This window comes from Cyprinus carpio, chromosome B11 (assembly GCF_018340385.1).
Source record: "Cyprinus carpio isolate SPL01 chromosome B11, ASM1834038v1, whole genome shotgun sequence".
In the NCBI taxonomy this organism is placed as follows: Eukaryota; Metazoa; Chordata; class Actinopteri; order Cypriniformes; family Cyprinidae; genus Cyprinus; species Cyprinus carpio.
In genome coordinates, this window is record NC_056607.1 from 7,848,430 (window position 1) to 7,874,108 (window position 25,679).

At 36.5% G+C, this 25,679-nt stretch overlaps 1 protein-coding gene across 2 annotated transcripts in view; it reads left to right on the forward strand.

Moving 5' to 3' along the window:
* Window positions 1-25,448, forward strand: part of LOC109063788 (E3 ubiquitin-protein ligase TRIM62-like) — a 46,033-nt gene extending 20,585 nt beyond the window's left edge. Inside the window, exons 3-7 of one of the 2 annotated variants that reach the window (XM_042733725.1) lie at window positions 9,036-9,131; window positions 14,933-15,189; window positions 15,313-15,357; window positions 17,229-17,344; window positions 24,482-25,448. In XM_042733725.1, coding sequence (XP_042589659.1) covers window positions 9,036-9,131; window positions 14,933-15,189; window positions 15,313-15,357; window positions 17,229-17,344; window positions 24,482-25,032 — 1,065 coding nt within the window. In that variant the 3' untranslated portion in view covers window positions 25,033-25,448. The remainder of the gene's footprint in view (window positions 1-9,035; window positions 9,132-14,932; window positions 15,190-15,312; window positions 15,358-17,228; window positions 17,345-24,481) is intronic. The other variant, XM_042733726.1, reaches the window with a different exon arrangement.
* Window positions 25,449-25,679: the final 231 nt, after the last annotated feature.

The following is a 25,679-nucleotide window of genomic DNA, read 5'->3' on the forward strand; positions in this document are numbered from 1 at the left end:
CATAACATGATATATTTTATTATCTTTATTTTATTATTTATTACTTATTATGGCATCTACATATATTTTAATTATTAATTACATAGCACAAAAACATTTGGGTCAGTTCTCTTCATGTCATCACCAGGTGCAACTACACAGCCTGTGCTCGCAGTTGGTGCATTCAGCACTGTTTTGAGAAACCAGTTGAATGTATGCAAATCATGCAGACTCATTTGTTGCCATCCAGACCTGAATCTTCACCCTGTTTGCTGAATGAAAGCTGCGATGCATGCACTATAAATTGTCTGCATTATCATACTGCTGCAAGCTGTGTCAGTGTTCTGTGGCAAAGATGACGTGCTTAGACTGCAGGGTGCAGGCCCTCCCTCCCCTCACGCAGGCTGTAGTCTCTGCTGAAACCGGGGAAAGGCAGCCATAAGCATTGGTGGCGCAGTTTGAGCACGTTTTCATATGTAGAAAAGAGGATGAAAAGCTGCAAGATCTCCAACCTGACTTGGCATTTATGTGCTTTTTCCCCTCATATTTCCTTCCGTTTTTATGTAGGATGTGTTTAATGAATAATATACAAGGGTATTCAGGTTTTATTCCCCAGGTGGATTTATTCCCCCGGGATGATCTTCCCTGAGATGTCATCATTACCGCAGTAATGGACAGCATAGAGGGAAAGTGCAGCTGAATCACCCACTGACTGCATAATAAAAGCAACTAAGTCTGCAGAATTATATACTATGCTACAATAGTTTTACAAACAACAGAATAATTTAATTAAGTGCCTATTCAAGTAAGTTGTGAGTCAGAGTTCTCTCAAATGCATCAGTAAGAGTAATTCAGTATTGGCCCTTTTCACAGACTGTGACGATGCCTTTCCACAGTCACTAATGTTGTATGTCTAGCATTTTTTTTATATTTTTACTTTAAAGGGATACTCCACCACAAAATGAAAATTTTGTCATTAATCAATAACCCCCATGTCGTTCCAAACCTGTAAAAGCTCACTTTGTCTTCGGAACACAATTTAAGATATTTTGGATGAAAACCTGGAGGCTTGAGACTGTCCCATAGACTGCCAAATAAATAACAGTGTCAAGGTCCATAAAAGGTAAGAAAGTGGTCGTCAGAATACTCCAAAATATATAAATACTCATCGTCAGAATACTCCAAAATGTATAAAATTAATAAAATGTATAAAATTTTGTTATATTATCTTGCCATTACGTTTCAGAAAACTGCTGTTGAGGGAGTGTCTTTCTCTCTTCTAACCACCGTATTCAAGCTCCCAATATTTTTTCTCTTTTCAAAGTCTTAGTAATGCTGTCATGGATTTTATCTTTTGCTGTTGAATCAAGTGGGAACACACAATTATATTTGTTGTAGATTTAGCTCACCACTATAGAAGCTGAAAATGTACTTTACAGGATATCCAAGATGTAGATGAGTAAGTTTTTCACCAGAACAGATTTAGAGAAATGTAGCATTACATCACTTGCTAACCAATAGATTCTCTGCAGTGAATGGGTGCCGTCAGAATGAGAGTCCAAACAGCTGTTAAAAACATAAAAATAATCCATGAAAGTAATTCATACGACTCCAGTCCATTAATTAAATGTCTTGTGAAGCGAAAAACTGTAATAAACAAATCCTTCATTAAGGAATTTAAAGAGATAGTTCACCCAAAAATGTTAATTCTGTCATTAATGACCCTCATACCGTTACAAACCCATAAGACCTTTGTTCATCTTTGGAACACAAATTAAGGTATTTTTAAATGAAATCTTTCTGACCCTGCATAGACAGCAACACAGCTGACATGTTCAAGGCCCAGAAAGGTAGCAAGGACATCAATTAAAATAGTCCATCAGTGGTTCAACCTTAATTTTATGAAGCTTTTCATTTTAATTTTTTGGTGAACTATTCGTTTAAAGGCTTTTGACTGACACAAACAACGGACTCTAGAACATTGAACATGGAGCTGTTTGTATTTGCATTTGCACATTTTGCATGCAGTGATTAAATATAGCTTTCTTTTGAAAATTGCAAATGACTTCTGTGAAACATTCAGTCTGTTTTTTTTTCTTAATTTTATTTCATAAATTAGAAGCACACAATTTCCTACTGATAAACAACAGTATGTCTGTGACTGGTTTGAGACAGTTGTGTTGCCGAACTGTGCATAAATCACAATATATTTGTTACATTTTATTCTTACGTTACACACAATCCAGCAATAATCTAACACATACATCTGTTGTGTAAGAACACCCTTCTCGGTAATACAAGACTTCATGGGGATATACTACATTTATTTGTGTTAACTTAAATACTTGGGAAGAATTGGTTAGTTTTTTCTGTACTTGTTTTTTAATCTTGACAGCAGAAACAACTTGCAGTGATGTCTAGCAAACAGACATGTCTTGTCCTGACAAGTGATGCATGGCGATGACCAAATGACTCACACGTGGCCACTACCCTTATGATTCATGTTTGTTATATGTGGTCGAGTTGGTTTGATCGGGCCCTGTTAAGGAAGGAGTGCAGATGACACATTTGCTGTCCTCTTCAGATGTGATTTACACACAAGTCATAAATAGGGACGGCAGAAGTGGCCTTGCGCACCCAGGCTGTTTATTACTTCAGATCCTGCTGCCTTGCAGAATTATGACACCGGTGCGTACAAGGTTATGCCAAAGTGTCCTTGATTGTGTACCCTTTGGCCTGATGAGAACTGTGTAGCTGAATTATTTGGAAAACTATTTCCGTTCCATTTTGTGTCATCTGAGTGATGGGGATGTTTTCCAGGAATGAAAACATGTTCGCTGTCTGATGATTTTGAAGTTTCCCAGTTTCGACTCGAGGTTCATCAGTGACGTCAAACTGCTTCACTTAGAATACATTTGATCTCAGGGGTTGAAGGGGTGCGCAAAGTATCTTGAGTACGCCTGGTGCGTTTGATTATTTATGCACCCTTGATTATCTCCTTCACTCTCATCAGTGCCAGCAGTTAGAGTTCTAGGCAGCTGGTTGTTTAATGAATCTTTGAGGAGGTTCATAGAACATGCAATGCTGCTGAATCAAGCTCAACAGTAGGGAAGTAGAAATGGCAATTCAGAATCACAATTGCTGAAGTTTCCTAGCAATAACAAGTGAAACTTTTCAAGACTAATGTTATATACTTACACAGAAGTCTAAAGAAATACACTACCCATAATCATGACACAAAAGCCACCAGTCACAAAAGACGCTGTCCATTTTTCAATATGCGTTCTTTTTTTTTTTTTTTTTTTTTTTCTTAAAGGGACAGAATCCCCCAAAAAGCATACAGTGAAAGTGGATATATCCAAGGACAGCCGTGGTCACTATTCATTACATGGGGGGAAAAAAGAAGTGTCATCCAAGTCATAAGGGTCTGAAATGAAATGAGATGAAGTAAATGATCATTTTTGGGTTTCATAGTCTTGAACGTTTTGTCTGTTTTCTAATTTTTAAGTGTTTATTCAAAGTTGTTGGTTTGGTCTTTTTCAGAAATGTCCATGAAGAAAAGTAAATGAAATTATTTAATAAATGTTGATTTATTTTTAAGAATATTTATATTAGGGGTGCACGATATTGGAAAAAAAAAACTCTGCAATAAACATTGAGATAATTCGTTTTTCTGTGATATACAGTATATTGCGATATGAAAAAAAAAAAGCTCTATTTGGAAAAAAGAATCTATGGTTGGGGGATTCAGCATAGGAAATAAATTACAAGCATAAATAAATGTTATAGAACAAAGATACAAATGAAATAAACAGTGCTTTATATTTTTCAGGCAAGTCTAATAGTATTCAGTTGAATAATTAAATGCATAAGACACTGCATAGTCTTTACTGTATAAATTAAATCTAATAAATCTGTGTTAAAGCTACAAAAGTTATTTTTTCTCTGTTTTGTTGTTTGGTTAACATTCATGACACAGAAAGCAACAGGAGCATTAAACTGCTGTGAATATACTGTTACACATCCAATTTCTTTCTCAGTTGTTTACCTTCACCAAAGCCATAAGCAACTGTGTTTACAATAATGCTTAGAGACATTTTGACAATTTCGTGAATATGTGTCATTTCTGGCACAAATAGACACGAACGTGAACTGAATTCAGTGTTCACATACATCTGTGTGGCTCCACCGGACACAATCGGCTGTAAATTACGCGAACTGATGCAAAGTTCAAATGATTTGCAAAGGACACTTTGTCGTGTTCAGTATAGATAGACTTCAGGGCCATTCAAATGTCGCATCTAAAAACATAGGAAAAAGCCATTAGCCCCTCACTGCAGAACACAAGATCCAGGGGGCGTGGTTGGATCCCCATCTAGGGGGTGGAGATTGTTAGGTTTAGGGGTGGAGAAGGGTGGGTTTAGGGATCAGGAGGTGGAGACGGGTAGGTTTAGGTATATGTAAGGTGGGAGGAGTTGGAACTGGATCCAACCACGCCCCCTGGATCTTGTGTTCTGCAGTGAGGACCATCTCGAAAAAGCCAGCCGTGCCACTTTCTCGCGCTTTTGTGACTTTTGTCGTTGCTAAGCAACCTTGACCTGCGCTCTCCACGAAGACACGGAAGTTTCAACAAAGGATAAATAGATTTCCAGCACAGAAAATCACTTGCAGTAGCTCTTCTACCAAATTTATTTAAAAATCAGTATGTAAGACAAGATTTTAAAAAAGAGCTTTAAAAGTATTATGCATAGGCTAACATTTTGTTACACCAGGGGCGTAGCCATCATCTCAGAAGTGACAGAAATGTCAAATACAATAATTTTATGTATGTATTATTATAAAATATTATTATTATTATTATTATTATTATTATTATTATTTACAAGGAATTATCTTCTTATCTATTACTTTGAATTTGCTTTAAGAAATCAAATACACTGCTGGACAATAATCAATCATTTGTAATCTGTAATCTTTTCCTAATGGAAATTTTATGATTGTTATATATACTACAAACAGTTGTTGTTTTTTTTTCAATTTTCGGCACAGAATAAGGTAGAAAATATACTTTATAGTTTCTGTACTGTAATAAATGATATGTCAATTAGCACTGCATCATTCATAAATTTTATTTATTTAGTTTTTTGTCTTAACGTTTCATCAGTTCATTCTGCTTTTTATTCAGCTTAGCTGCAGATATAGCCTGGCACGTCTTCAGTTCTATGAGCTCGACATCACTTCTGTTTCAGAGCGAAAACTTCTTTATCGCATTTTCATAAAATAAAATGCTATAGTATTTAACTTTTCTTCTCCATCTGTGAATGATGATTCTGAAAGAAAATGCTTCCAGTGTCTGGTTGCTAAAGCAACAAATGCTACTTTCATGCATCTGATTATCAGATAAACCTTGCGCTCTTATTTCAAGGTTGTTGTTAAGGCTGTGGTTATTTTAACAGTTTCCTTCGTACGTTCAGTTCAACAACATTGTTAAAACACATTTATCATTCAATGGAACTGTGCATTTGCTTCCGACACTTACATTTTTGCTCCATCCATGCAATAAATACACAGCTTTCGACTGCTCAGGTAACGTCATCGGTAAGATGCAGAGAGCCATTAAAAAACTACAGAAAAGTAAAACTACTTGACTATAGCATTACTGGCCATGAGTATTAAGGAGAGATCACACATCAGCTGCTCAAACAATGTGTCGGTGAGACGAACTGACCGTGAGCGCAATCCTGTGCCAGACACAGGTGCTAAATAGTGGAGCACAAGAGGGAGAGATGCGAGGCACGAGCACTGTTCAAGGTAGTCATTAATTTGTGCTTGTAGTAATTTAATGTGTATATATTTTGAAAGCATTGAATCGCTATAGAAATCGCAACTCATTCGATTCTTAGCGTTTTAAACGATTACTGTCTGAAATCGGCGATTTGCGATTCAAAAATCATGTTTCAAGAATAAAATAAAATGAGTGAATTGTTACACCCCTACTGTACTGCAATTGTGTCCTGTGTAGACACAGTGTCTACGATCAGTATAAATGTAACAATCAGTATACTAAACATCGCACATCCTGCGATATGACTATCGTGGATGCGCATATCGTGATATCGATGCAGAAACAATATTTTGTGCAGCCCTAATTTATATATATTTCAATTATTAAATTGAATGTATTCATTGATTAAACATTTATTTATTTTTTCTCATAATATTTATATATTATAATTAGGGTTGTAGAGGGGCGAAAAGTTTCTGAACTCTGAAATTTACTGGAAATATTTCACCCCTTTGCAACCCTAATTATAATACAGTGTAGTATAGTATAGTGTGGTATGTATCTTTCATAAATATTCTAAACATATCTTTGAAACCTTGGTCAGTGCAAAAGTGGATATTCACTGTTGAGCTTTTACCAAAATCTGATTTGAATATGTTGCTCAAATGCAAAGATGAGTTAAGCCAGAGTGAAGTAAGTTTTATTCTTGCAATCGGCCTTCAGTGACCTCCTTCCCCTGCCGTGGGGGATCCTGGGGAAATGTCATGTCAGAGGTTCCTCTCGCCTGATCAGATTGATATAAACGTGGGCCGCCTCTGACCTCAAGTGCTCTGTGCTCTCCATGCAGCTAAAACCAGCACACTCAGTCCTTTGTTCAGACATTTTGAGCATGCTAACTCGATTCGCTGGAAAAATGATTCATTTGCTGACTCTGTGCCACAAGTTCATAGATAGATTTTTGTTTCAAGAAGTTGTTAGTTCTCTAGATACACTTTTTAAAGGTGGAGGTAAATGGCACATAAAAAATTTATGGTCTAATGACCCAATAACCATTTCGTTTTTCTCCCTAAGTGCACTAGCTGGTTATGTTGCTTTTACTTGATGCATTAGAGACGGCTGTCATCTGTCAGGTATGCACACTGAAACTTAGCGATTTGGATGCTGGGAAGGGCATTTAGGTACTTGTCGAGTACAAACAGCATTTCCCTGAAGTAATGAGCTTTATAAAGAAAGGAATAGTTTTTTTTTCTGCTCTTTGTCCTGTAAAGGATACAATTGAGAACTGTTTTAATGTTCACTTGTATTTGAGTCTCATTGCAGTCAGATAATACTGCCGGACAGATTGTGGTTAACTTTTTTTAAAGGGATAGATCACCCAGAAATAAAAATTCTGTCATTTACTCACCCTCAAGTTTCTTCTGTTGAACACAAAATCAGATATTTTGAATAATGTTGGGAACCAAATAAATGGTAGACACTGACCGACGTAGTATGGATTAAAAATACTATGGTATTATAGTATATAATTATATTACAGTTATTTGGAAAAATAAATAATTAAAAATAAATAATAATTAGCTTTTTTATATTTTCAGATTTTATTTTATTATTATTATTATTATGCTTTTGCCATTTTAATTAGCTGTTTTTGTTAAATATTTCTATTTAGCTTTAATTTATTTTATTTCAGATTTGGTATTTTTAAGAAAAAAATCTTAAATTAAAATGAGTTTTTCCTTTAATAAATATATTCTAATTTATTTCAGCTTTGTTTAAATGACCAAAACCGATTTTTAATAGTTTCAGTTTCAGTTAACAGCACTGATCCCAAAAGCATTTCATTGTAATCTCGTTCATTTTTAATGAATCACCTTTATTAAAACAACATCACACTGGAATGTTGGATGAATTTGTTTTTCAGGATAATCTAGTTTTTAAAATATGTGACCTGGCCTCATTGGTGTTCATTTCCAGCTGGAACAATGAGAGCATCAGTTAGTGGTGTTTCTCAAGGCAAGCATCAAGTATTACGCACACTATAGCATTAGAGGTTTGTTTAAATCCCTAACCTTAAGCATTAAGCTTTGTTTTGTAACTCGTCCCTCACATTTGCTAAGGCTACAGCCATGATTACTGCTTAATATTATGCTGATTATTGTTGCGAGAGGTGAGCGGTTATTTACAGTTTTACTTGTGTGGCAAAAAAATCTTTAGGATTTGTTCATTTATGATGCCTTAATGTTTTATATACAGCGGGTAAAATAAGTATTGAACACATCACCATTTTTCTCAGTAAATATATTTCTAAAGGTGCTGTTGACATGAAATTTTCACCAGATGTCGGTAACAGCCCAAGTAATCCATACATACAAAGAAAACAATACAATTAAGTTCTGTGTAATAAAGTAGAATGACCCAGGGAAAAAGTATTGAACACATGAAGAATGTAGATATGCACAATTAATTGAGGTATAACCTAAATATAACCAAAATCGTGATTTTTTTTTTTTATAGCCAAACTTGCACAGCTCTAATATATATTAATATGTGTGTGTTACACAGATGAGCTCTGGCTCTGGTGTATTGTAATGGGGCTGGTGCTTTTTGCCTGTTCCTATTCTGCCTCTAGGCGAGCAAACATGGCCCGTCGTCCCGATTCTGCCACGTCCACTGCAGCACAGACCCACTTCCCTGACACAGAGCTCTCTGGAGACTCGCTGTTTATTTATTAATTTCTGCTTTTTCTCTCTTCTCTATTTTTTGCCTGCAACAATAAAGCCACCTTTCTCTGTACCTTTTTAAAATTTGAAACTTCCAGTCTAGATAAAAACCATTCATGAAAGGACCGAATTATAGCAATATAGCCTATTTCAGTCATAAAAGGTTTATCAGATATCAGCACTCGGGACGTTAAGACCAAGGGCATTAAATCAGACTTGAAGCAAATTGAAATCATTCTCATTGTTAAGCCATTAATGGAGCTTACTTCCAGTCTGACACACCGTTTAGGTCCTATATACTAAAGATAAGGATCCAAGTGCCAGAAAAGTGTGCTTTCCTAATAACATCAAGCTCAGTGATTTTTATTTTAGACGGTCATGCAATGAAGGGTTGTGTGCAGCTTCAGTAACATCACATTTATTGCTGTCAGAGTATGGTATCTATGTTAGGAAGGCTTTGGAAGCAGTTCAGACTAATTACTTTGGATCAGAGGTTGCCAGATTAATTTGCAATAAATGACATGATCTGTTGTGCTGTGGTTTTCTTACAGAGGGAGATGAAGGAGCAGCTGACGACTCTACAGGACAGTGAGAAGGGTCATACGGAGGCTTTGCAGCTACTGCAGAGACAGCTCACCGAAACCAAGGTACACTCCTGTCAGTGCATGTTATTCTGAAGAGAAAAATCACCAATTTAACCTGGTGCTCCATAAAACGCACAATTTTCCCGTGGGCTTCCATTAAGGTTCCGACCCTAGCCATATAACGATTGAAGTGAGTGCTGTTTGCTGCTGTCATTTTAAATAATGCTCCACTCCCTTGTAATCAGAATCATATTATGATATGTAATAGGTATAGTAGTCTTTATTGCTGAGTGTTTTATGCCAGAGGGTCAATTCTAGTTTGCTGGACCAACTGTGATTTATTGACCAGTCATCCACAAATTCAGCACCTTTATTCAAATTACTATGACTTGATATTGAAAGCACGTCTCCAGTTTAATCTCTGAAAGCACATCTGGAATCAGGTCTTGTGGAAATCGAAATGCAGCTGACAAACAGTTTATTCTGCTCACTGCAGCCATTACAGATTCATGGCAGGTCTCTCACTCTGTCCCTTGCTCATTTTTCTCTCTCTCTATCTCTCCTCTCTCTTTCTCTGTTGACATTGAATTTCCAACAAGCAAACCGGTTTATTGAGCAGGTCTTTAATCTTGACACCTTGTTTTAATCAGTGAAAAGAGACACCACAGTCAATACTGCAACATTGTCTCTCTCCCTGTTTTCTTCACCCCTTTTTTAATTATCTCGCCGTTTGGAATTGGAGATTATTGTGGAGGAAGAGCTTCCTGACACTGTGGACCTCTGGTGTTGGTCTTATTTGGTCTTATTTTGTACAACACTGTCCGCAGTCCTACTGGTATGTTTGTTTGTGGACTCATTAGTTGACTAATAACACAGACATATTTGTATTTTTATATAGCCATTTATTTTTAGGAGTATATTTTTAGAGCGTTATACAACTATATATATAAATTTTAAATATATACAGGTGCAATCCCTTTAAAAATTAGAATAATGTGAAAAATTTTTTTTTATTTTTTTTGGAAACTTGTTTCAAAAAGTGAAACTTTCATATATTCTAGATTCATTAAATGTAAAGTAAAACATTTCAAAAGTTCTTTTTGTTTTAATTTTGATGATTAGAGCTTACAGCATGATAATCAAAAAATCCAGTATCTCAAAATATTTGAATATTTCCTAAGATCAATTAAAAAAAAGGATTTGCAAAACAGAAAAGTTCAAGTTCTTTAATGTAAGTTCATTTATGCACTCAGTAATTGGTCGGGGCTCCTTTAGCACAAATTCCAGCATCAGTGAGGTGTGGCATGGAAGCGATCAGCCTGTGGCACTGCTGAGGCACTGTGAACCTTCAGCTCGTCTGTATTGTTGGATCGACTGTTACTTATCTTTCTGTTGAAAATATCCCATAGATTCCATATGGGGTTCAGGTCTGGCGTGTTGGCTGGCCAATCAAACACAGTAATATCATGGTCAGCAAACCAGTTAGAAGTGGTTTTGGCACTGTGGGCAGGTGCTAAAGTCCTGCTGGAAAAGGAAATCAGCATTGACTTTGGACTTGACTTGACTTTTGGACCCAACACCAGCAGATGTCACGGCACCCAAAATCATCACTGACTTGGGAAACTTCACACTGGACTTTCGCAACGCTTTAGTTCCAGAACTAAATGTACGGTACTAAAGTACTGGGACGATTTTGCGTGAACTATTTCCCAGTACCATTAAAGGGGTTGCATTCGCACCGACAGTGTATACTAGTAATTGACGTAAGCCGGTCGACAGCAACGTCATTTGTGCACGGCGTTCAACGATAAAAAGAAAGAAGAACAACGTTAACAACAGGTGCATGGACGACTGTGATTGGAGCTGTGATTTTGTTGTGTCTTGCAGGTTTCACAATAATAGACATGGAATGTCGACATATACGTAAAGCAATTGAAAGAACGAGAAGGAGGACTGAGAATCTCCAACGACAACTGGCAGTGCTACATTTGCTAACTTTTTTTTTTGCGTCCGTCCATCTGTCGCTGTTCTCCAAACTTGCAAAATAAGTTGACACAATGTTTACAGTATGTTTACACAGCATTTTAAATTATGGCGGGTGAGGGCGTTTTTGTACGCGTTTGGCCAATCAATGTATACTTATGTCACGGGTAGTACCAGTTGTGCTGGTTAGACCAGAAGTAATTACATTTTTTTTACCATTTCATACTACAAGTTCCTGGTTATATTGTGAGTGATTCATCAGTACATGTTATTCCAGAGAGAAAAAAAAGTTTGTCTTCATAATCTTTCATTAAAATATAATAAATTGCTTCATGTCTATAAGGACCGATGTCACCAAGCCCTTTTTTTTTCTTTTCCAACCTGTCCTCTCTGACTGGTCATGTAGACCCACTGCTGACAATCCAATTCATTTTCACATTTCACAAAAATGTTTATTTTTACAAAAAAAAAGTTTCCTGTTGTACAGTCTCATATTGCAGAAGTAAAATGGATGGTAGGCCACGTTGAATATTACATGTCATGAATTTTCGAAGAACAAATTCCTTGTAGTCTCTTAAGTCGATTTAAACTCGACTTGTATCTCAGTGATTGCATTTTGTGGAAGCAGACCGTGTTTTCGTTTCATTGATCTCACAGATTGCATATTTATCTTGAAAGCTGATTAAACCTAAGTATCTTTCAGTTCTTTCCCAGGCTGTCTGCTGAAAATGTAGATGTTCGCATTGACCAGCCAGTCGTATCCTGTCTGAATTTATTGATGCGGTGCCTTAAGATGCTTACGAAGAGCCCGACGCTTGACATTGACATTCAGAACCATCAAGGCAAAATGCAGCCCAGACTCTCCTGTAGAGATAAGAGCTGTCACAGCACAACCTTTTGAGAAGGAGATTTATTGAGGAAACTGAATGCAGTAATTAAGTGGGCTTGTTGTTTCTAAATGATAATAAAGTAGCTAATTCAGTGCTGTGTTAGACTAAAGATCATGTGAAGTTACTTTGTGATATTGTTAGTGGTTCTGAGGCAAACATCAATATTATTATTAGTTGTTCATACTATTATTATTATTCAGTTTGATTAATAAGATTAATAAATGCTTTAGAAGAATTTTTCATTGGCAGTTTAACTAATGAATTAAATGTTAATGTACAGTGTGTAGTATCATTACTCCAGTCTTCAGTGTCACATGCTGATTTAATGATCAAGAAACTTTTATTATTATTATCAATGTTGAAAACAGTTTTGCTTCTCTAGCATGTAGCTCGTGTCAAAAATACCTCTAGTTTATGTTAGCTCCTTTTTAACTTGTTGCCACCTCCCCGCTAGCGTGCTCCAGATTTAGCTCAGTGGCATGCTTGCTGACAGACCCTCTCGTCTGAAGTGCTGATGTCATATCTGAATGGAAGACCCCAAGGAAAGATGTGTCTGATTAGCAGATGTCGTCGCAAGCAGACTGCTGGGAGGCCGAGTAGCGGTAGGCTCATGGCACGTGTTTACTGGCTTTAAATAGAGCCCATTCGAGACAGCGTGGCCCACGGGGAGACCAGCACCACCCAATCATCCATCAGGCGACACCAGGTGGGCTGACTCAGCCGATGCAAACGACGCCACAGAGAGACGTGATCTTAATAGGATTTCATCTTCCTGGTGGCAAGGAAATCACATTTCCCATTGGAAAGACAGAAGTGGAACAAGTCTTTTATTTCATTTGTTAGTAGGAGTAATCTAGTCATCGGTGAAGTCTGTGGTTTTATCCAGCTCTTATTATAGGGAAGAAATAAATGAAAATCTGCGGCTTGCCTTGTTTGTATGGATGGCCATCGGTGGAACGGTTTCGGTCATGCATCGATTCGACCTTGAGATTTCAGATCTTTGATCCGTCGACTGTAGCTGATGTTCTTTACACTTTAATGGAGATGATCGGCTTCCTCAGAAACGTCTCGTTTTATCTCTCTTCGACTTGTTTTCCTCTGTTTCGGTCAATGCTGAGTTTGTTGGCTAGTTTCACAATTCTCTTTTACGTTCCGCATCGACCCCTGCTGCTTTTATCTCCATGCTCATCTGCCCGTCTGCATGTGTAATCATGTCCTTCCCATGGAGGCTGTCCTACGATAACCCAGTAGATTGGAGGAGGAGCAACCTAATGCCAATTCCTCTGACTATTAGACCCCGTCTCTAATGATGCGGCACTTTGCACTTGCTTGACAGCCCACTACAATACACTGAGAGACTGCCAAAATTTAAAACAGTATTAAAACAGTAACTATACATAAAAATTAAAAATATATATAATAATTTATATGATCATTTAATAGGAATACAGAAACATTTAAATATAAGTACCGTGGTTTTAAAATTAAATGCTTTTTGCTGTGTCCTAACCAGATCATTTTCTCTCTTAATTTATCTTTTAACAATTTGAATCCACAGTAAGACATTATATGCTGAATTCTCATTTTCTTCGTCACGGGTAACTCCACGCTCTACACTCCAATTGTATTTTAAATATCAGATATGTCTGTGGTTTTGTCACCTCAAGCTGTATTTTATTTAGGACTCACAAATTACTTGATGGTGGAAACTTGTCATGTTATACCTGGTTAGGACAGGTCTCTTGATCATGTTGTCCCTGTGTAGGTTGTCATTTACTTGAAACACTAGTCTTAGACTTCTCTAACTGTGCACAGCATTATCTTTGACAATTGTCAAGCACACTATCTCACCAATACATGGGAATCAGTATTGTAGATTTGATAATCAAATTTAACTTGATGCATTCATTTTGTATCAGGTAGACACATAATAAAAGCATGAATCTTTTAGTTAGGCCTGTTTTATCCTTTGATTGTTGCAGAACGTTGCCTAAAAATGGGAAGTTATTTCTTTATAATTTACAATTCTGGTGGAAAAAATATTGAATTAGTGAACACTATTGTAGGCAAAAGAACTGTCAGCTTGTTCCAATTATTTAAATGGATTGTTTGACAGAAGTGTTTATAATCATGAGATGGCTACAGCAGAGTAATTTTGTAAAATTTCAGTATTTTTGTGGTCAGTAGATTTTTATTTTATATTTTATTTAATTTTATTCAATTTTATTATTTAGTTTTTTTTTTTTTTTTTTTTTTTTTTTTTTTTTTTTTTTTTTTTTTGTGGAATACTATTATGATTTAAAATCAGTTTTCTGTTTATTCCTGTGATGTAAAACTGAATTTTCAGCATCATTACTCCAGTCTTAAGTGTCACTCATTCTAATACAATGATTTGCTGCTCAAGAAATATTTATCATAATCATCATGTTGGAAACGTGTTGCTTAATATTTTAGTGGAAACTTTAATATATATTAATATATATATATATATATATATATATATATATATATATATATATATATATATATATATATATATATATATATATATATATATATATATATATATATATATATATATATATATATATATATATACATATATACACACATATATATATATATATATATATATATACATACATACATACATACATACATATATATATATATATTATATATATATATACATACATACATTATATATATATATATATATATATATATATATATATATATATATATATATATATTACTTCTGGTCAATATCATGCATCCTTGCAGAATATCAATTTCATAAAAAAATAATAATAATAATAATATGCTCCCCATTTGCCCTAGAGTAAAGACTTGGTCTAAAACAAACATGCTTGATTGACATCTCAGTTAGTGTGTGCACAGTGGGTGGTGAAGGGTTGTTATTTGTGACTGTGTACTATTTTAATTCTAGGCTCTTAGTCTAGTCTTAAATTTCTCTTCTCTACTTCATAGTCATCAGCGAAGAGCCTTCGTGCTACAATCGGCGAAGCATTCGAGCGACTTCACCGCTTCCTGCGAGAACGACAGAAGAGCATGCTGGAGGAGCTGGAGGCGGATACGGCGCGCACGCTGTCTGATATCGAACACAAGATCCAGCGCTACAGCCAGCAGCTCCGTGATGTCAAGGAAGGGATCCAGATCCTTCAGGAGCGACTCAGTGAGACCAGCCGTCACGAGTTCTTGGAAGGGATAGCCCTGACGTCAGACAGGTACTGAGGAGGGCGTGTGAATCAGAGAGGAGTGGGTGAGCGTGTGTTGAGGGTGTTTTGTATGGTAGTTTGAGATTCTCTGGTCTAAAACGTTTTGTCTTTTTTCTTGTAACCGCTGGTCAGGGAGCAAGTGATTCGTGGAGGGTATTGCTGGTGGAAGCTACCAAGGCAAGTCAGGTTATTTGACTTATGTATGTGACCATTGCCCTTTGCCGTATGTCACAGACAGAAGCGAGATCACTGAGGAACAGGCTAGGTTAAGGTTAGTTAGGAAGTAGAAAGATTATTGAAGCCTAATCAGTAGGGCTGGATGTTGACAAAAAAAATTCGATTTGATTTAAATTCACAAGCTTGCAATTTGATTCCATTTTGAGCTTAATTCTGTCAAATTTGATATTCTATTCTACTCTACTCTATTCTATTCTTTCTAGGGTTGCAGAGGGTTAAAATTTTCCAAAAATTTTCGAACTTTATTGAATTAAATTGAACATCATTTTTTATTTACAATAATATCATTGATAATGTTTTAATGATATAATAAAAATGTATTAATTATAAATTCATGCTTCTTCAGGTTTTTTTTATATAAATATTCAAACGGTGGCTGTCGTAACTTGTTTTCATGACAAATTTATTCAAACAAACATTGAAGAACAGGTTAGGGAAATAATATATAGGTTAAAAAATCATGAATGGATAAGACAGTACATATTTTTAGCAAACTGCTCCTCTCTAGAGTTTGTTTTTCTAGATAACGGTCTAGCTATGGTCATTAATGTAATTATGGCTTTTTAATGTAAATGTAACGTTACATAACATTGTTTACAAACTGTTTTATTGACGCCTTTCTGCGGTTGAAACACTGAGCGATTACATGAGACAAGATATATTTTGATAAGTTGTACGGTTTCATTTAACATTCTATCTGATGTTCATTCATGTTTATTTTGTGCTATTACTAGTAGTAAAGAGAAATACGTCTACAGCGATCTGTCACTTCACAAAGTGCATCAAAGCAGTGTTTGTTGTTTGAATTTCATAATAAAAATTTGAAAGCTGAGACTTTGATATCAAGAAGAACAAAGCTGGTTGTGATTTATTAGATGACAGGTGTGCTATGATTCCACATATCTTAGCCCTATTATACAGCAAAAATATTTAAAGTTTAAGACTGTATTTTGAGAACTGCATTTCTGAATGGGTGTGTAACAGTCTTTTTATTTGGGAATGATGGGAGGGGAATGGGTTACCCATATGGGAATGGAATAAGATGATTAATGTTGCTTGAATTAATGAAAGTGGTCTGCAGTGTTGCCCACATTGACCTCACTCCCAACGGCGAATCTGAGCTGTTTGACTTTGCAGGGGCAGCACAGCTATGTAGAAAACACAGTACGATTCAAAAACGAGTACGCACGACTAGGTTTCATTAAGTCGACATTCTATCTGATGTTCATTCATGTTTATTTTGTGCTATTACTAGTATCGGTGCAGCCAAGAGAAATACGTCTACAGCGATCTGGTCACTTCACAAAGTGCATCAAAGCAGTGTTTGTTTTGTTTGAATTTCATAATAAAAATTTGAAAGCTGCAGACGACTTGATATCAAGAAGAACAAAGGGTTTTGTGATTTATTAGATGACAGGTGTTGCTATGATTCCACATATCTAGCCCTATTATACAGCAAAAATATTTAAAGTTTAAGACTGTATTTTGAGAACTGCATTTCTGAATGGGGTGTGTAAACAGTCTTTTTATTTTGGGAATGATGGAGGGGATGGGTTAGCCATATGGGAATGAATAAGATGATAATGTTGCTTGCAATTAATGAAAGTGGTCTGCAGTGTTGCCCACATTGACCTCACTCCCAACGGCGAATCTGAGCTGTTTGACTTTGCAGGGGCAGCACAGCTATGTAGAAAACACAGTACGATTCAAAAACGAGTGTTTGGAAGCCTTTGAGGAAGAATCGGCTTGGGGTTTGGTGGGTTGCCAGTGTTGAATTTGAATAATGCAGTTGTTGTCCTCTGTCTCTGCAGAATAAAGGGAAAGATCCACGAAACCAACCTCACCTATGAAGACTTCCCAACATCCAAATACATGGGGCCACTACAGTATACAATCTGGAAGTCTCTTTTTCTGGATATATCGCCAGGTAATGCGCCAGAACAATAGAATTGCATTTTTAATAGTAGCTATGTGTCATTGGGAAAACAGCTACATCCCTCCCGGAAGCAAAAAAATTCACTACAGATTGAGTTGATCAATGTTCTGAATGCTTAAGCCTGGAAATTAAGCTCATGATAATGTTAGCATTCAGTAATCTGCACGAATATACTAGATCTAGCCTTCCCAAACAGGGTTTATGAAGGAACTGCGAGGGGTTTGTGAGATTCCCATGTGAATCCTGTTTGGAAAACTTTGAACTAGTATGTTTGTTTGTTTTGAGCAAATGCTTTCCAGCCTCTCAGCATTATCATGTGCTTATATTCCAGGCATAATCATTCAGAACAGTGAAAAATCCATTTTGCAATGTATTCAGCCAAGCGCACACTGCAGGACTAAAGCCCGTTGCCCTTTCTATTGGGTGCAGACACTAATTTCAATCTTGTTTGCTGTCATGTTGGAGCTCATTTACTTTATTAATTATAGACTAGGTGGGTCAAGATTATGGTGGCTTGGTTTCATACAAGAAACTTTTAATTTGCATAGAGCCATTAGCTTCTGTCATGTAGTTAGCAGTTGGATTGAGAGGGTTTTAGAATTTTAAATACTTTGTGCTATAATTTTTGATAATAAATATGAATAATACCTCTGGTTTTTTGGTTTATTGAGGGAACGTGTGAAATCAGAAATCAGACCAGTGTTGTTTTAGTATTATTATTATTATTATTATTATTATTATTATTATCATTATTATTAGTATTATTATAGTTTATAATGTATTTTGTTTATATTAAAGGGTTAGTTCACCCAAATATTAAAATTATGTCATTAATGACTCACCCTCATGTCGTTCCAAACCCGTTAAGACCTCCGTTCCTCTTCGGAACACCAGTATAAGATATTTTTAGATTTATGTCCGAGAGCTTTCTGTCCCTCCATTGAGAATGTATGTATGGTATACTGTCCACGTCCAGAAAGGTATAAAAAACATCTTCAAGTAGTCCATGTGACATCAGAGGGTCCGTTAGAATTTTTTGAAGCATTCGAAAATACATTTTGGGTCCAAGAATATCAAAAACTACTACCTTTATTCAGCATTGACTTCTTCTCCCCGGGAATCAAGGGCGTTATGGAGCGCGTTCATCACGTCTCAAATCCGATTCGTTCGCGATCGAAGATTACCCGGTTTCTTGTGAACGAATCACTCGATGTAACCGGATCTTCGTGAAACCAGTTCATCGTCCAAAATCGAACAATGATACCAAATCGTTTTGAAAACGGTTACGCGTCAACAAGAAAGCATTAATCCACAAATGACTTAAGCTGTTAAACTTGTTTTTAACATGGCTGACACTCCCTCTGAGTTCAAATAAACCAATATCCCGGAGTAATTCATTTACTCAAACCGCACACTGACAGAATGAACAGAGCCAGATAACGAACGAAACATTGACTCGTTCTCGAGTCAAGAACCAGTTTCTGTCGGACGCGCGTCCGGAGTTCGAGAGAACCGAGGAGCTGATGATACTGCGCATGCGTGGAAGCCAGACTGACACACAGCGCGTCTGAACTGAAACTGGTTCTTTTGGTGATTGATTCTGAACTGATTCTGTGCTAATGTTATGAGGCGCGGGTAAACCGAAGGCTTGAATCAAGGGCAATCATCGCCAATGAAGTCAGCGTGTTACTGTCGAGCGCGTCAAAGAACTGGTGAACCGTTTTCGGCAACCGGTTTTATTGAATCAAACTGTCCGAAAGAAACCGGTTCGCGGAGAGAAAGAACAGCAAACTTCCCATCACTACCGGGTGATCCAAAAAAACCGATGGAAACGGTTCTTGACTCGAGAACGAGTCAATGTTTCGTTCGTTATCCTGGCTCGGTTCAGTCAGTGTACTGTTTGAGTAAATGAATTACTCCGGATTTTGATTTATTTGAACTCAGAGGGAGTGTCAGCCATGTTAAAAAAGTTAACAGCTTAAGTCATTTGTGGATTAATGCTTATTGTTGACGCGAGCCGTTTCAAACGATTCAGTTCGATTTGGTGAACTGGTTCAAGAAGATCCGGTTACTCGAGTGATTTCGTTGCGCGAACCGGATGTGAGTGTGAACGCGCTCATCCTATAACAGACCCGGGAGAAGAAGTCAATTGCTGAATAAAGTCGTAGTTTTTGATATTTTTTGGACCAAAATGTATTTATCGATGCTTCAAAAAATTCTAACGTGGGGGACCCTCTGATGTCACCTCTGATTCACTATACTTTGAAGATGTTTTTATTACCTTTCTGGACGTGGACAGTATACCATACAATACATTCTCAATGGAGGGACAGAAAGCTCTCGGACTAAATCTAAAATATCTTAAACTGTGTTCCGAAGATGAACGGAGGTCTTACGGGTTTGGAACGACATGAGGGTGAGTGATTAATGACATAATTTTAATATTTGGGTGAACTAACCCTTTAACATAAAAATATTATCTTAAATTGCTTTCAATTTTTTTAAATATTTATATATGTTGTTTATTTTTATTTTTTTAAATAATTTAGTGTTTTGGGCATTTTTATTAGTTGTTCTTTTTTTTTTTCTTTTTTTTACATATTTTTACAAATATTTAAGTTTAAATTATTTTGTTATAATTCAGTTTTATGTTTTATTTGTTTCCAGTTAGTTATTAAGTAACCTATTTCAGTTATTTGCCAAAGCAAAGTTTCTAATCTTTGTTTAATTTTTTATTTTATTTAATTTCAGCTATTTCAGTTTTATTTCCCCATGTACCTTTTATTATTATTATTATTATTATTATTATTATTTATTATTTGTTTTTAAATAGTATTAGTTAACAGTAATAACCCTTGATCAGATGACTGTTTTTACTTGGTGGCCACATAAACAGGGCAAAAGAAACAAAGGACAAAAAAAAAAAAAAAACAATTAGAGACCAGAATATCATAACCACCTACCCAGAACACCATAGCAACTATTCAGGAGACCTTAGCAACTGAACAGCATCAACCTAGCATCATATCAGCGAGTATTAAGCATTACTACATTTTGTTCACAAAGAAATGACTTCTCATTGAATAGCCTGTTGTTATTTGTTCATCTGTTGCACATTAATAATCTATTAATCATGTCCAAATATCTAATACTAATCATTGTGTATGTATTAGTGCATCCAATTAGAAATGATCTAATCAGCACAAACACAACCTGTGTGTTTACAGCTCTGTGAATGAGATAATACCTGTCTGATTGAGCTCCACACAAGTGGGCTGTTTTAATAGCTGCGGTGAGAAGCGCTGCAGGCCTCCTCCATCTGTATTCTCCCTCGGTAGCCACCTGAGGCAGAGCATTATTTAAAATAACACAGCAGGGAATATCTCACTCTCTCAATCACTTCTCCAATTTATCAGCGTCCTTTATACCGACAGAAATGGGCAAGGGGCGACGCTCAGCCTGTCACATGAAACAAATCCAGTTCAAATCCTTCCTTCCATACTGCTGCACTCGCCGCTTTTTTTCTGTACTGGCATTGAGTTTTTTGAATTTCCATATAGACATTTCCAATATCTTTTTTTTTTTTTGCCTGTCAACCTAAACAGAAATATGTGTGCCACTTTCTGAATCCAAAGCCAGTTACTGAGCATACAAATATTGAAAGTTTTATACACAGTCCTATAAAATTATATTATCGTAATTTATAAAAAAAGTGTAAAAATGTGTTTAAAAATATTTAATAAACATAATTTATGTATTTATTTTTTAGATTTATTTATTGTAAATAATATTGATATTATTATTTGTTAATAATTCGTTTATATTTATTTACTTTTTAGTTTATATATATATATATACACATACATACATACATACATACATACACACATACATACATACATACACACACACACACACACACAAACACACACACACACACACACACACACAATGTAACCAACACAATAAATCAATGCAGATAGTTTTAATAAAGCTCAAATAGTCTTAAGCTTACACATCTGTTAGGCTTTACACGAGTGAGTGTTCGTTTTAAAATGCATAGCTCAGGTAGAATAATCAATTCTATTCATTTTCCACTGATTTACTGATGAGCGTTAGCAGCTTCCAGCGACGTCTGCCTGTGTTCTCTCTTCAATGATCGCTGCTCTGACTCCGAGGTAATAACATATCTCAGGAACATTACATGGCCAAAACTCACACAAGAGCAATCAGAAGTTACTACAAACACTCAGTGGTGGTTTAAAGTGAGTTTTGAGTAAAATTGGAATATAAATCTTATTTATTGTCCTACGTAGCATGATGCTACAGTGTGCATGAATGGTCACATGACAGGCTCTTTAGGTCGTGTAGTATGAACGGACATCTGCATATGATCAGAACTCCACGCAGCTCCCGCACTACTCTCCTTTGGAAATAAATGACTTCTGGTCTGTCGCTTGTCGTTTGTTGAAGATAGTGGAAAGCCGTCTTGAAAAGCAGTGGAAACGCCTGTATGACGAGAATCGTTTTCATTTTGAAACAAAAACGCACCAGTGTTAATTTAGCCTTTAACTCTAAGGGGGCTGGGACACATTCACACTACAGCCTCACGTGTGCGCCACATTTCTGAGTGTAAGCGGTGTAAACTAGTAGGTGTGTTCGGCTTGATACGGACCGACTGTGCAGACTGATCTGTGTATTACAGTACCACGAGAGCTATAGAGAGCAGACTGTTCCGAATGCTTTCGAATCGATACCCAGCCCTATATATATATTTATATCCTTTTTTCCCTTCCATCATTTATTTATTTATTTATTTTCCCCTCCCAACCTGAACATTGATATTTTTCGGCACTTTCTGAATCCAAAGCCGGTTACTGGTGCTTGTTTTGTTTTGTGTGACTCTGAAAGAGCGAGGACAGGAAGAGATAGATCGAAAGCAAGGCGACAGAGGTTAAATTATTTATAGGTTACCTGAAGCGCAAACTGCCAATGTCAAAGAGTGAAAATGTTGACATCCTATCCTCCGGACCGGCTTCTGGTGCTGCCATTTGTTATGAAGGTTTTAAATAGCCAAGACAAAAATATTTTGCAAATTTCCCTCTTCGTCTCTGGTCTCTGGCAGACATGCCCATCTTTGGACCGCAGGCAAACTAGCCAGCATTGTTGCACAGTGAATGTTCCAGCCTAATTTCATACAAACCCTAAAAATTCACTTGTAAAAAAAACACTAGTGGTATGTGCAATGCAAAAGAATGCATAACATGCCTGATAAGTGATTGCTCTAGATAAGCGTTCTTCTTTTTCTCCCCATATTTCCTCATCATCTTTCTTAATCTTAGATCATAGCTCAGTTTTCCAGAATTATATCTTGGCGTCCTGCATATCGTAATGTTGCAACTGCTTGGCTCGCGTCTCTTTTTCATGTCCAAGCTAGTGGCTTGTGTTTATTGTTTTTGTCTGTATGCAGGAAACTTGTTCTCTGTCCAGGGTTTGCGCTTCTCTCAGTCCATTTCTTTGGCACACTTGCCCACCACTGAACCCACAGCAGGCTGGCACCATAATGGGCATTGCAGACTATCGGCTGCAGGCATTACCAGCCAGGCAGCTGCTGATGGGTGGAGTTTATTTTGCCTTCTTCAACAAAGTACTCAATGCCTGGCAGCAGCGCTAAAACTGTGGCCAGTGCTGCAAACTTTAGACACTTTTGCTCCTGGCCTGTTCTTGTATTCTGATTGCTGGATGGATCTTAAAGTGTTTGAACACAAAGGATTGTAAGCTTTAAGCGACCTGACCGATAATGAATTAGAGGGAGTGTGTTGATGGGTTTCAGAGGTGTGTTATTTCACCATCTCAGGTAATAATTGTGTCAGCGCTTTTGATTGACAAGATTGACCTCCCCAAACACCCATTCTGGCTGCTCATTTAGTCTTTGTGCCGCTTTTCTCTTTGATAAGTATAGAAGAGAGAGTAAAAAGGAAGTGGTGAAGAGGTGGAATGGGATATTTAGGTAAAAACCCACAAAGCACATGCACAAACCGCTAGACCACTGTGACCTTTTTGTCTTCTATGGATGTCCACATATAGACACCCAAAGGCAAACCATATCTTTCTAAACTACCCTTTAGGGAATTGATTAGATCAATACATAAGACCAGTAACAAAAGAGCAATTTGATTTGTTAAGGAACAGTAAATGATTTGATGACAATAGTTGAATTATTGTAAATTTTATTCACACCCAAGGTGGTAATCTGGCTATGATTGTGGGGTAAACGCTTTCTGGAGGTATTAAAGTCATAGAAAATTATATTATCATTTAATTGTCAATTAATATAAAAGGTCTACTTATTTGTTATTCATTTTTAATTTTATAATGATTTAATTAATTAAATATATTTTCAAAATAGTTGTATTTTAGAAATGTATTTATTTATTTGTATTTTTTTTAGATATTTTATTTCTATTTTTATTTTTAATTATTGTTTTTCTATTCATTCTTATTTTTAAATTTATTCATTTAATTTTTATATTTATTGATTTTTAAATGTATTTTTCACTCTCACACACACACATAATTTATATACACTATATATATCAAACACACACACATATATATATATATATATATATATATATATATATATATATAATATTTTTAATTTATTGATCTTCATTTTTATAATTATTTGATTATTTTATTTTTAAATATATTAAAAAATAAAAATAGTTTTTAGAAATGTTTATTTTTAGTTTCTATTTATTCATTTTTATTTATATATTTTTTTTACTTTATATTTGTAGTTTTTTTCTGTTAATTCTTATTTTTAAAATTTAATTTAATTTCATATTTACTGATTTGTTTTTCATATATATGCGCAAAATTCTTTTTTATACTTTTTTATTTTTTAGATATTTTGTTTATTTTTATGTATGGTTATATTTGTATTTGTTATGTTAATGTTTTTTCATATTTTTATACATATTTTATATTTTATTTGTTATTATTATTATTTTTAGTTTATTTTTATGTACGTTTACCTGCTGTAATATAACAGGTGATAGCAAGCTTATTTTGGACTGATTCTAAATGCACTGATTTTCATTTCCTCTATCCTTATGTTCATAGTGCCTGCTGCTTTAACCATGGACCCCATCACTGCTCACCAGCGGCTCATATTGTCAGACGATTGCACCATCGTTGCGTACGGGAACCTGCATCCACAGCCCCTGCAGGATTCACCGCGCCGCTTCGACGTTGAGGTGTCAGTGCTGGGAGCTGAGGGCTTCTCTGCGGGCGTCCACTACTGGGAGGTGATGGTGTCCGAGAAAACCCAGTGGATGATCGGCGTGGCCAACGAGACGGTCAACCGCAAGGGCAGCATTCAGATCCAGCCCAGCAGAGGCTTCTACTGCATCGTCATGCACGACGGTAACCAATACAGCGCTTGCACCGAGCCCTGGACGCGCCTCAACGTAAAGAGCAAACTCGAGAAAGTGGGCGTCTACTTGGACTACCCCAAAGGTTTGCTGGTCTTCTACAACGCTGACGACATGTCCTGGCTCTACACCTACCGAGAAAAGTTTCTAGCTAAACTTTATCCATACTTCAGCCCCGGTCAAAGTCACGCCAATGGAAAAAACGTGCAGCCCTTGCGGATTAACACCGTGCGTTTATAGGAGCCGAGTCAGCAGAGAAGTTGAAAAAGAAACTGAAATCTAGGTTGTATAATAAAGTTTCTTTCAGCTTACCGTAGGGTGCTCGGTGGGTCACGACACGTTACTGAATGAAGCGATCTGACTGATGGATTGTGACGTAAGGCTCTGTAGACGCCTGGAGTTGGTAAATAAAATGTAGAGCCTAGCACTTTTCTGAGAGCTGCCTCTGGGCGTTTTGTACATTTTATTGTCGCCGGTCATTTGTAATCTTGCCGTGGCCTGCCTGCTTGCCCAAGATTTCCAGCTGCTTGTACACAAAACCCCGACTTTCTGTCCCTTCAGCCCCTGCAGGCTCCAAATGCTCCTTTCATGGCTCAATCCTGGGAAAAAGAGCTTATCTGTTGTGCAGACAGAAATAAAAATGTGTTGTCTGTTTAGTTTGTGCAATTGGTTTGGGTATGTTTGTGGAGACACTGAACTAGTGCTATACGAACTTTTTGCTTTCTTTTTTCTCAATAACTGCATGATCGGTGAGTGGAATATTGTGTCCCTCAGGTCATGCTGATAGAGTCTGACTGCAGTAATCAGGCCCCCAGGCGCCCTGTATGCGTGAATGATTGTGTACATGTTTTATCCCCTTCTTGTCGAGATTCAGGACTCGAACGCCG